This window comes from Scyliorhinus canicula, chromosome 19, assembly GCF_902713615.1.
Source record: "Scyliorhinus canicula chromosome 19, sScyCan1.1, whole genome shotgun sequence".
Classification (NCBI taxonomy): domain Eukaryota; kingdom Metazoa; phylum Chordata; class Chondrichthyes; order Carcharhiniformes; family Scyliorhinidae; genus Scyliorhinus; species Scyliorhinus canicula.
In genome coordinates, this window is record NC_052164.1 from 97412428 (window position 1) to 97426002 (window position 13575).

At 46.6% G+C, this 13575-nt stretch overlaps 1 protein-coding gene across 1 annotated transcript in view; it reads left to right on the top strand.

The window, feature by feature from the left end:
- The window catches only part of gig2e (grass carp reovirus (GCRV)-induced gene 2e), a 33487-nt gene extending 20445 nt beyond the window's left edge, over positions 1 to 13042 (top strand). Inside the window, 3 exon segments of the mRNA XM_038778806.1 lie at positions 71 to 157; positions 1617 to 2090; positions 11972 to 13042. Of these exon segments, the coding sequence (XP_038634734.1) occupies positions 71 to 157; positions 1617 to 2090; positions 11972 to 12406 (996 nt within the window). The 3' untranslated portion in view covers positions 12407 to 13042.
- The last annotated feature ends 533 nt before the right edge of the window (positions 13043 to 13575 follow it).

Genomic DNA, 13575 nt, shown 5'->3' on the forward strand with positions numbered 1-13575 from the left:
TATTATGGCAGTTGCTATTAAACTTTCCGTGATATAGTTTTTGCATTTCCTAATTTTGCATTCCCGTTAGAATAGGGACGAGTATGAAGTTGGCTGTGCAATGAGTGCAACATCTTACAAACTTGGTGTAATCATTATTAAGGACAAGTGTTGTGAGGCAAGCTAGACTTCAAAGGCAGCTAAACTGTAAATCATAGAGAGTCACCACTTGCAAATAATGTCAGAACTTTCCACGGGTGGGGTTTTACGCTCCCGCTGAAGTCAATGGAGGCTGGAATTCTCCGGCTGTTGGGATTCTCTGTTCCCGCCACTCACGGGGATAAGTGGCGGGAAGAGAGGATCCCGCCGTTACTGAACGGTGGACCTCTGAGAATAGTGACTTAATCAGTGATTAACAATTGGAATATCAAGCTTCAAAACTGCGTATTCTGAGAAATTTCTCCTCATTATTACAAAGACAATTTAAACATATTCTTCTGCAGAGGAAAGACTGAAATCGCGTGTCATAGTTAAATGAAATATATTAATTTATGTCAGCCTTTCACAACAGCTGGACCTGTCAAAGTACTTTCCAGTTAATTAGGTACTTTTGAAATGTAGTCACTGTTAAAATATACAAAATGTGGCTGCCAATTTGCGTGTAGCAAACTCCAGCAAGGTAACAACCACCTGATAACCTGTTTCTGTGATGTTGGTTGAGTGATAAATATTGCTGCTGATGGTCGGGAATGTATCACGATGCCTCGAACAGCTTCTTAATGCTGTCGGTCATTTCCTTTATTTCCCTCCAATTGTGTTTAATCCAAGGGTGCTGGCAGCCCTCACCCTAATCCCCTCCGTGCTCATTCTTTATATGTGAGCTATAGCGACGAGTGCCAGGTAGGATATTCTGCTACTGGGGCCTCACAATTAAACCGAATCCTGTCTTTACTCGATATTCATGCCAGGAAGTGCTTTTCAGCAAGTGATCGAAAGCAGAGATTGCAGGAGATCAGAGGTTATAGGGAGAAGGCAGGAGAATGGGGATGAGAAAATATCAGCCACGATTGAATGGCGGGGCAGACTTATCATGGAATTTACAGTGCAGAAGGAGGCCATTCATTGATGGGCCAAATGACCTAATTCTGCTCCTATCTCTTATGGTCTTACTGTTTCATCCTTATTGTTAGAGATGAGCAAAAATAAGAGTAGCATCCCACCGATGCAGTTAAGTTTCTTAATTCAGCACAATTTTGGGATCAAAACCAGGGGCTAGTTTAGCACAGTGGGCTAAACAGCTGGCTTGTAATGCAGAACAAGGCCAGCAGCGCAGGTTCAATTCTTGTACCAGCCTCCCCGAACATGCGCCAAAATGTGGTGTGTAGGGGCTTTTCATAGTAATTTCATTGAAGCCTCATGTGAGGATAAGTGATTATTATTATTAATTTTATTATTTTAAAATCCACGCTCTATGTCTGTGCACTTTTAAGTGTAAGTGTCATTGGAGGAGTTCACCAGTGAGCACTAATAGCATCAGGGAAATGTACAGCAATATCAAATTGTGGAAAATTCAATACAGAATTAAAAATGTATTTTCTGCATTTAAGTTTTCTTTCCTTTGTTCAAGGTCAAGTTGACAAGTTGACTGGATTACCATGGCTGATTACAGAAATATTTGGGCTGAAGAGGATGGACCTGGTTTTGTTCCAACAAAACTTCAAAGTTGTATAGCACCACAAGATGACAAGATCTATGTGATGTACCATGGAACCCGTGCCAGTGATGTCGATTCCATTCGCAAAAATGGTTTCCAACGATCCAAGGATGGCATGCTGGGCCCTGGAGTCTATGTCAGTAGAGACATTAGGAAAGCCAGCAGATATCCACTGGATCTGCGTGACAGTCAGAAGGCTGTGCTTAAGTTAAGAGTGAATGTGGGAAAAGTCATAAAGATAAATTATCAACGACACCCATATCAGAAGACATGGCGTAGTCATGGCTACGACACTGCCTGGTGTCCTCCCAATTGTGGGATGGTACCAAGTGGGCTGGAGGAAGATTGTGTCTCAAATCCGACCAGAATAAAAGTTCTTGAAGTCCTTCGCCCAAAAGCTTGGGGGGACCCCTGGGCCTACCCTGATGAGTACTGAATTAAATAGTGGTCAGCGAAAACAGAGGTGTGGGGTGGTGGGATGGGAAGGGGATTTCTATACTCTGTCTAGGGCTAGCGAGGGAAGGTTCTGCCATGTTCTTGCTATTGAGGTTGGCCTTGTGTGAACAACAGGGGATAATGGAATTGAGTTAAATGTGAAGCTCCACAATCACAGAGCCTGACAACACCCATTGGAGTAATTGTTTTGCAGACTCAGCTCCTGGCAATGAAACCTATGCGCTAAGGGGCACAAATGAGAATATTAGTCCCTGACACCATCATATCTCATTCTCAGCGCCCCTCAGCTCCCGGATCAGAGTCCCTGAGCTCATACCTCATTATATAGATTCACACATGAGAAATGGTTATACCAATTCAGATGAAGCAGAGTCTCCGTGTGAGTCACTGCCGTCAGTAGAGGAACAGGGCATTTTGGGGAGAAAAAAGACAGTTGATGTCACTGAAGGCAATACAGGGAAATCAGAGGTAAAGGTAAATCTAACCTTCTTTGAAGGACAATTTGTCAAAGCAATCACTTTGTATCATTCACTTTGTGATGTGAAAAACCATCGATTTGTACTTAATGTTTCATACAAACCAAATAAAATTATTGACTGTCTTTTTCTGTAATAAACCAATAGCACTGGAATGAAATGGATACTAAAAGAATTGTGCTTGTCCAATCTGTAAAAAAAAAAATTCTGATTAACATAAAAGGTCTTGCCTGGATGAGTGTGGCTCCAACAACACTCTGAAAGTTGGACAGCATCCAGGACAAAGCAGCCCGCTTAGTTCTCACCTCATCCATCACCTTTAACATTCACTCCCTCCATCACTGACGCACAGTGGCAGCCGTGTATACCATCTATAAGATGCACTGCTGCAACTCAGCAAGGTTCCTTCAACAGCACCTTGAGAACTGACAACATCTACCACATAGAAGGACAAGGGCAGCAGCTACAACGTCGCCTCCAAGTCACTCACCATCCTGACTTGGAAATACATCACCGTTCATTCACTGTCACTGGGTCAAAATCCTGGAATTCCCTTCCTAACAGCACTGTGGGTGTACCTACACCACATGGACTGCTGTGGTTTACAAAGGCAGCTCACCACCACCTTCTCAAGGGCAATGAAGGGATGGGCAATAGATGCTGCCCTGGTCAGTGATGCCAACATCCCGTGAGCAAATGTGTGGTGTGGGGTGAGGGTGCACTTTTACTCCCTCTGCTTGGTGGAAACTAATGGAGGTTAATCGCTGAGCGATGATTCGAATGTTTTGTTTTCACCTTGTCACAGTGTTGCCGAGAATGTACGCAAGTACGCACAGTACTGAGGAGAACGTACGCAAATTAGGATTGTAATTGTCTCACTGAGTGGAAAGTTCCGATGGATCCTTCACTCGGTGACCAAGCTGGGGTTTGTCAGCCTGTTGAGTGGGGATGGGGCAGATGTCCAACTTGAGAGTTACCCAACTTGATAGGAAGGATGGCAAGCTGAGACTCAGAGGATCAATAGATCGAACCGGGAAGCTGCAAACAGTTGGACAACATGGTAGCACAGTGATTAGCACTGTTGCTTCACAGTGCCGGGGTCCGCGGTTCAATCCCTGGCTTGGGTCACTGTCTGTGCGGAGTCTGCACGTTCTCGCTGTGTCTGCGTGGGTTTCCTGCGGGTGCTCCGGTTTACTCCCACAAGCCACGAAAGACGTGCTGTTAGGTCATTTGGGCATTCTGAACTCTCCCTTTCTGTACCGACAAATGCCGGAATGTGGTGACTAGGGGATTTTCACAGTAACTTCATTGCAGTGTTAATGTAAGCCTACTTGTGACAATAAAGATTATTATTCTTATAAACATGCTGATTTAAAATGCAGGCTGAGAATGGGGCTGGAATATCGAGGCTGCAGACAACGCCACATTGGTTGACATCTAAATGGTTGGAAATTGGCAGGGGATAAGGTATAACCTCCCCTGATTGTACAGTCCACAAATCTGGTGGTCAACCATCCCTCAACCATGGCGTCCTCCATCCATTCACACCTGTACAGTCCCTTGAATCCCAACATGTTGAAGCTCAACATCCTATCGTCTGCAGCTACAATATCCCACAGACTGAATGATTCCATATTCTCACTAAATTGCACCTCCACCTTTCCACACGTGCGTTAAGTACAGGCACAAGTCTTATATTTAGTACAGCACTCGGAGTTCTGCTGGATCCCAGGATCCAGCTGGGTCCCAGCCTGATGCTTAGCCTGTGGCATTGGGTTACCTGGAGCTGATGGAGACGATAGGGAGCGGCTGGGACATTCAGAGAGAGAAGGCAGTTTCACTCCAACAGGTCCATAGCCGATTAGAGGAGTCCCAGAGGCTACGGGCACAGGAGATGGCGCTGGCAATGCATGGCACTGAGGCCAACACTGCTAAGGTGGCGACTGCGGTGGAGAGCTTGGTGCACAACGTCAGGGCCATTAGTGAAGGTGTCCAAGGCATCGCACAGTTGGTGATGGCCATAGCTGAGTGTCTCGGCTGAATGTCTGCCTTGGCGGGGGATGCCATCCAGCACCAGGCCGACCTTGGTGAGTTTCTGCGGGTCACGTCCCGCTCTCAGGTGGGCATGGCCGAGGCGCTGCGGTGCTTCTCCCAGTCTCAGATGGGGATTGCTGAGGCGCTGCAGAGCATGTCTCAGTCACAGACGACCATCACCGAGGGTGTTGGCACGATGGTGCGGATCATGGGGATCCGCCAGGGCTGGCTAAGCCAGACGATACAGGGGCAGCTGGAGCTCGAACCAGCTGCCCCTCCACCTCCAGGGGGTACTGACCGGGAAGAGAGGTGGCGCTGGGTGCCAACCTGGACCCGCCCCAGGAGTTTTGACGTTGGCCTCCAGCTCCCCCGGGTTCCACCCCTCTGATGAGGCCGCGCTTTGGACTCAGCACACGGGACAGAGTGGCACGACTGTGCATGTGCGTCGACAAGTGAGCTGGGGCCGGTCCCAGAGCTGCCAGAGGATACCCGCCAGGGGCATTGAAGGCCGCAGGACAAGTTAAGCAGCTGGCACCCTCCACTGCTGCTGTGCGTCCTGGGGAAACACCTAGACATAGTGGTGGAGCTGGGAGGACCTGATACAGCGCAGATCACTTAGAGCACTGGGGGAGAGGGGGTGGGCTCGGGGGATAGGTAGGTGGTGAGAGGGGTGTCGAGGGAGGCGGTTGGCAGGGTGGGTGGGGGTGGGCGACACCATCGGGAGAGTAGGGTCTGGTATAAAACATGAAACAACCTTGGGCACAACCAGTAGGAAGCCTCTGTCACTTCCCTTCCGCAATGCACATGCAGGTGATGGGTGTGAGCGAGCACTCAGCAGACAGGCAGGGGTCAGACTGTAGCATAGATTGAGGAGCACCAGCGCTCAGCCCTCTGCAGGTTACCATCACCCTCCTGCCCTCGACAGTGGCCTTCTGATGCGGCCGACACCGTCCCAGCCCCTCTGGAGTGAGGTGACATCTACCCTGGGGGAGTGGGAAATGGGGGTGGCGGGATGGGTCAGGTAGCGATGATGGACCAGGCGCTGCCTCCTCGTGCTCAACCTCCTCGTGCTCGTCCTTATCCTCTTCAGAGGTGGCCACATGTTCAGCATTACCAACCTCCGGCACGTCGCCCCGCTGTTGTGCCAGGTCGTGCAGACCACAACAAAGTGGACGACCCTCCACGCGGTGTACCGCAGGGCACCGCCGGGGCGGTCAAGGCATCGGAACCGCATCTTGAGGAGTCTGATGCACCGCTCGGTGACAGTCCGGCTGGCTGATTGGGTCTTGTTGTAGCGGGTCTCCGCTTCGGTCTCCGGCCTCTGTCTTGGCCTCAATAGCCAGGTCCTCAGCAGATACCCCTTATCCCCCAAGAGCCAGCTGCCTACCCTGGCGTGCCCCTCAAAGAGGGAAGGGATGTCTGACCTCCCCAGGATTTAACTGTCGTGCACACGCCCCGGGAAGCGTGCACACACCTGCATTATCTTCATCTGGTGGTCGCACACGAGCTGTAAGCTGAGGGAGTGGAACCTCTTTCAGTTAACATGGGGCACCTCCATATGACCCGGTGAGCACAGGGCAACATGCGTGGAATCTATTACCCCCTGGACCTGGGCCATCCCAGCGATGATGGACGAACCTACTGTCCGGGCATCTTGCTGGGCTTAGTCCATGTCAAAGATGATGTAGTCTTCCACCCGGGCATACAGAGCATCCGTTACCTTTCGGCGGGTTGTGGCCTGTGAGATACTACACAGGTCCCCGCTTGAGCCCTGGGATAATCCCGTGGCATAAACGTTCAGGGCTGCGGTAGCCGTGGCCTGCCACAGGGGGTGGGTGTCCACCTCCTCCACGTGGTGCCAAGTCCGCAAGGACATGGGACAGGTGTTGCACCATTTCCTATTGAGGCGGAGCCTCCTGCGGCACGCGCTGTCCGTCATCTGTTTGTATGAACAGCAGCCCCTGTACACCCTTGGCCATCATGGGACTCCCCCCTCCGGGCCCCTCCTTGACCTGATGGGCGGCCGGGTCCTCAGGGTGTGGGGCAGGGTACGGCACATGGGCCGCTGCCTTGAGCATCTGCTGCCGCTGCTACCGCCATCTCCGTCATCTGTCCGCATCGCGTAGCCCCAACACCACTAGGGCTATGTTGTGAAAACTCGGAAGGATATGACATTTGAAACATGAAAGTAACACTGAGAATGCCTGAGGCTTTTTAAATGAAAGGGAGAAGTCCCACAAGGGGTTAACAGCAGCAGCCTGTTTTGAAAGCAGACAACTTCACAGACAGGGAAGAAAACAGATAGGAGCTTCATTTTAATTTACAAGTTAGAAAAGTCATTTGTTTGACTTAAACTCTTAAAGTTATATGGAAGGGAACAGTATTTCACTAATCTTTAAGCAATGAATTATTTTTGAACAATTAAGAAAAGCAGCCAGAATCTAAAGTATAAGATAAGGAACAACTGTTAAGTGTGAAAAGTTGCTGACACTGGTAATAAAGTGAAACAACTGATTTACAAATTAAGAAAACGAGAAGGTGACAAAGTTACACTATAACGTCTATCATTTTTGAAGTTAAAACCTTTTAGAAGATGGCCAAGGCAGATAAAGTTAGAGACAAGAGGGGATAACCCTAACATGACAGTAGCTTAACCCAAAGATGACCCGGGTTGAATCTGAGAAAACCCATTAAAAAGGACATAAATCCAAAAGGGTGCTGTCTAAGACACAGACAAATTAATTGCATGTTAAGCAAAGCGAGAAAGTTCCAGTCAGGAATGGAGAGCTGGTGAGGATGAAGCTGCACTGTCGCTGTTAAAGTAGCGCCACGCTTCTAAACCGATAAAACTTAGCTTTCAAACGGTCAAGCAGGCAGTCTGAAGGGTGTCAGGTGCACAGGTTAAGGGGCCCCAAATTGCTATAGAAACTGGGGAAAATGAGCAGATAATCAGAATCTTCCTCGGTGATGGGACAAGCAACATCGACAGACCGAGCAGCCCAGAGAAGCGAGCAGGAAACCAAAAGTTAAAGAAAACTGATTGTCAAGAGAGACGTGAAAGTCTGCAACTGGTCCGAACAAGAAAAGATCTTTTTACCTTTCTGTAAAAGTACTTATTCTCTTTTGACTTGAACATAAAGTTAAGTTCAAATTGATAACGTGAAAGAGTGGTCATTATAATTTTCTTTAGAAAGTTTACTTTACTTCACTTAGCAAGCCGGACCCGTGTGTAAGTTACTAAGTGCTAAGTAAATAAAATTCTTCTATGAACATACAGGTTATGCCGGGGAATAACTTGAAACACTAGTTTTACCCGAATAGCACCCGCCGAAGTCTGCGTAGGAGTTAGGGAGTGAGAATCCCTGCTCACCATCTAGAATAAATTGACCCTTTTTGGTCTGGGGGAATTGTAAGAATAGTGGTGGTGTCAATATCTGTAAGGCATTGGGAGAAGGTGTTAGACTAACAAACAGTGTTGGCTCCCACCCCGGGCACCTCCCCCAATCACCCCCCCCCCCCCCCCCCCCCCCCCCGGCCCCCCCACTCCCAACACTAGACGCGGGTCTAGATTTTGGCTTCCCGCTATTCAGCAGCCTCGTTCCGTTTGAGCGAGATTGCTATGAGGCCGGAGAATCGCGCCCATTATGTTGGAGCTGTTTATTACAACTATACCAGTCTGTTGTGGACAATGTCTGGCCAAAGGATCAGGGATCAGTGTTGCCATCATTGGCTCTTTAATCCCAATTTCTGATTATTTTATTGGTCAAATACAAATAAAAAAACATTTCAGTCAATGAAAAGAAAAAAGAATGCTGACAAAGTGAAGGACAGAGAGTACTGGCATATCTCCCCTATCTGTCGGATTGCTGGCAGGAAGTGGGGGGTTTCTGTAAAATTTATTAAACTTGTTAAAACATGTGAAGGGTGCGGAACTTGCTTTGCATCTCCACCATTCAACCGTACCTCAAGGATGTTATCGACTACGTAACGGTCTTTTGGAGGAATTGAAACTGAAACTTTGAACATTAGGTTATAAAGTCCAGATGTGTGCATATCTCACTGCAGTGTCACAGATCGAGGGGAGAGGTGAGTGCGTGAACTCCCTACATTTCAGTTCCTGATAAACTATGAAAGAACTAAAAGGGAGATATAGAAAACAGTTTTTCCTGCAGTGAGTGCTGTGCCAGAAAGAACGGTGAAAGCAGATTTAATAACTTTCAAAAGGAAATTATTAAATATTTGAAATGCAAAAGAGTGCAGCACTGTGAGGAAAAAGAAGGGAGTGGCATTGATTGGATCGTTCGTTCAAAGCCTGTTTCTGTGCTGTTAATTCTAAGATTTACTGATAGTGTTGTTGTATAATGCAATCGACCCCATCTGGAATAGTGTGTGGTGTTTTGTTAACTTGATAATATCGAGAGAAGAGCAACAAAGGGAATTATGTCCCCTGGGATTAAAACAGCTAAGAAAGTTACCCATCTTTGTGCTGAGAGAATTGAAGTCTTCAATTCATGAAACGGTGTGAGGAGTTTCTGTAGCTCAATTGTCCCGCATGGTGAAGGATTATGAATTTAAAATGAGGAAGTTCAGAGGAACTGTGAGATATCACGGAGGTGCAGTGGTTAGCACTGTTGCCTCACAACGCAAGGACCCGGGTTTGATTCCGGCCTTGGGTGATTGTCTGTGTGGCGTTTGCACGTTCTCTCCGTGTGTGCATGGATTTCCTCCGGGTGCTCCGGTTTCGTTCCACAGTTCAAAGGTGGGTACGTGAGGTGGATTGGCCATGATAAAATGACCCTTAGTGTCCAGGGATGCGCAGGTTAGGTTATGGAGTTACGGGGATAAGGAGGGGTGGATAGGCGTGTGGACATGGGTCGGTGTTAACTTGATGAGTGAATAACTTCCGTCTGAACTATCGAGATTCTATATCAGTCTTTCAGACTAACGATGGTCATTGTGAGATTAGTTACCAGGGAAGGCACTGAATGTAAGAGAGAGAAGTGACTCAGAGATATGGTTAAAAAGTTGATAGCTGGGTTTAATCCCTGAGAAAACATTTATTTATTGGGGGTGGTGTCTTTATTTCTCTCCTCTAGATCACAGTTTAAATACAGCCAATGTTCTTTCAATTGTTTTTGTGGTTTATTTATTGCATCAGGTGGTGGGCTGAGCATTTATGCATCTCTGGGATGTTGCATACCTGTTGGGTCCACTGCAAAGTACATTTCGGATTGCTGTGCGCACACATGGTTTAGAGGGAACATTGTTCATAGTATTGAACTCAGTTTCCTGTTCGAAATATTATGGAGGTTAAATTTTATACTTGTACATTTTGAAGTTATGTTGTGCTATACTTCACAGCGCCAGGATCCCAGGTTCAATTCCCGGCTTGGGTCACTATCTGTGCGGAGTCTATATGTTCTCCCCGTGTCTGCGTAGGTTTCCTCCGGGCACTCCGGTTTCCTTCCACAAGTCCCAAAAGACGCGTTTGTTTGGTGAATTGGACATTCTGAATTCTTCCACTGTGCACCCGAATGTGGCGACTCGGGGCTTTTCACAGTAACTTCACTGCATTGTTAATGTAAGCCTACTTGTGACAATAATAAAGATTATTCTTATTATTATGGCAGTTGCTATTAAACTTTCCGTGATATGGTTTTTGCATTTCCTAATTTTACATTCCCGTTCGAATAGGGACGAGTATGAAGTTGGCTGTGCAATGAGTGCAACATCTTACAAACTTGGTGTAATCGTTATTAAGGACAAGTGTTGTGAGGCAAGCTAGACTTCAAAGGCAGCTAAACTGTAAATCATAGTGAGTCACCACTTGCAAATATGTCGGAACTTTCCACGGGTGGGATTTTACGCTCCCGCTGAAGTCATTGGAGGCTGGAATTCTCCGGCTGTTGGGATTCTCTGTTCCCGCCACTCACGGGGATAAGTGGCGGGAAGAGAGGATCCCGCCGTTACTGAACGGTGGACCTCTGAGAATAGTGACTTAATCAGTGATTAACAATTGGAATATCAAGCTTCAAAACTGCATATTCTGAGAAATTTCTCCTCTTTATTACAAAGACAACTTAAACATATTCTTCTGCAGAGGAAAGACTGAAATCGCGTGTCATAGTTAAATGAAATATATTAATTTATGTCAGCCTTTCACAACAGCTGGACCTGTCAAAGTACTTTCCAGTTAATTAAGTACTTTTGAAATGTAGTCACTGTTAAAATATACAAAATGTGGCTGCCAATTTGCGTGTAGCAAACTCCAGCAAGGTAACAACCACCTGATAACCTGTTTCTGTGATGTTGGTTGAGTGATAAATATTGCTGCTGATGGTCGGGAATGTATCACGATGCCTCGAACAGCTTCTTAATGCTGTCGATCATTTCCTTTATTTCCCTCCAATTTTGTTTAATCCAAGGGTGCTGGCAGCCCTCACCCTAATCCCCTGCGTGCTCATTCTTTATATGTGAGCTATAGCGGCGAGTGCCAGGTAGGATATTCTGCTACTGGGGCCTCACAATTAAACCGAATCCTGTCTTTACTCGATATTCATGCCAGGAAGTGCTTTTCAGCAAGTGATCAAAAGCAGAGATTGCAAGAGATCAGAGGTTATAGGGAGAAGGCAGGAGAATGGGGATGAGAAAATATCAGCCACAATTGAATGGCAGGGCAGACTTATCATAGAATTTACAGTGCAGAAGGAGGCCATTCGTTGATGGGCCAACTGACCTAATTCTGCTCCTATCTCTTCTGGTCTTACTGTTTCACCCTAATTGTTAGAGATGAGCAAAAATAAGAGTAGCATCCACCCGATGCAGTTAAGTTTCTTAATTCAGCACAATTTTGGGATCAAAACCAGGGGCTGGTTTAACACCGTGGGCTAAACAGCTGGCTTGTAATGCAGAACAAGGCCAGCAGCGCAGCTTCAATTCCTGTACCAGCCTCCCCGAACAGGTGCCAAAATGTGGTGAGTAGGGGCTTTTCATAGTAATTTCATTGAAGCCTCATGTGAGGATAAGTGATTATTATTATTAATTTTATTATTATTAAATCCACGCTCTATGTCTGTGCATTTTTAAGTGTAAGTGTCATTGGAGGAGTTCACCAGTGAGCACTAATAGCATCAGGGAAATGTACAGCAATGTCAAATTGTGGAAAATTCAATACAGAATTAAAAATGTATTTTCTGCATTTAAGTTTTCTTTCCTTTGTTAAAGGTTAAGTTGACAAGTTGACCGGATTACCATGGCTGATTACAGAGATATGTGGGCTGAAGAGGATGGGCCTTGTTTTGTTCCACCAAAGCTTCAAAGCTATATAGCACCAGAGAATGGCAGGATCTATGTGATGTACCATGGAACCTCTGCCAGTAATGTCGATTCCATTCTCAAAAATGGTCTCCAACGATCCAAGGATGGCATGCTGGGCCCTGGAGTCTATGTCAGTAGAGACATTAGGAAAGCCAGCAGATATCCAATGGAGCTGTATGACAATCAGAAGGCTGTGCTTAAGTTAAGGGTGAATGTGGGAAAAGTCATAAAGATTGATTATCAAGGACACCCATATCAGAAGACATGGCGTCGTCATGGCTTCGACACTGCCTGGTGTCCTCCCAATTGCGGGATGGTACCAAGTGGGCTGGAGGAAGATTGTGTCTCAAATCCTACCAGAATAAAAGTTGTTGATGTCCTTCCCCCAAAAGCTTGGGGGGACCCCTGGGCCTACCCTGATGAGTACTGAATTAAATAGTGGTCAGCGAAAACAGAGGTGTGGGGTGGTGGGATGGGCTGGGGTTTTCTACAATTATACTCTGTCTTGGGCTAGGGAGGGAAGGTTCTACCATGTTCTTGATATTGAGGTTGGCCTTGTGTGAACAACAGGGGATAATGGGATTGAGTTAAATGTGAAGCTCCACAATCACAGAGCCTGACAACACCCATTGGAGTAATTGTTTTGCAGACTCAGCTCCTGGCAATGAAACCGACGCGCCAAGGGGCACAAATGAGAATATTAGTCCCTGACACCATCATATCTCATTCTCAGTGCCCCTCAGCTCCCGGATCAGAGTCTCTAAGCTCATACCTCATTGTATAGATTCACACATGGGAAATGGTTATACCAACAGAGATGAAGCAGAGTCTCAGTGTGAGTCACTGCCGTCAGTAGAGGAACAGGGCATTTTGGGGAGAAAAAAGACAGTTGGTGTCACTAAAGGCATTGCAGGGAAATCAGAGGTAAAGGTAAATCTAACCTTCTTTGAAGGACAATTTGTCAAAGCAATCACCTTGTATCATTCACTTTGTGAAGTGAAAAACCATTGATTTGTACTTTTATACAAACCAAATAAAATTATTGACTGACCTTTTCCGTATTAAACCAATAGTAATGGAACGAAATGGATACTAAAAGGATTGTGCTTGTCCAATCTGGGAAAAAATTATTCTGCTTAATGTAAAATCCTTGCCTGGATGAGTGTGGCTCCAATAACATTCAAGAAGTCGGACTGCATCCAGGACAAAGCAGCCCGCTTGGTTCTCACCTCATCCATTACCTTTAACATTCACTCCCTCCATCACTGACGCACAGTGGCAGCCGTGTATACCATCTATAAGATGCACTGCTGCAACTCAGCAAGGTTCCTTCAACAGCACCTTCAGAACTGACAACATCTACCACATAGAAGGATAGGGGCAGCAGCTACAAATTCTTCTCCAAGTCACTCACCATCCTGACTTGAAAATGCATCACCGTTCATTCACTGTCACTGGGTCAAAATCCTGGAATTCCCTTCCTAACAGCACTGTGGCTGTACCTACACCACATGGACTGCTGTGGTTTATGAAGGCAGCTCACCACCACCTTCTCAAGGGCAATGATGGGATTGGCAATAAAGGCTACCCTGGTCAGTG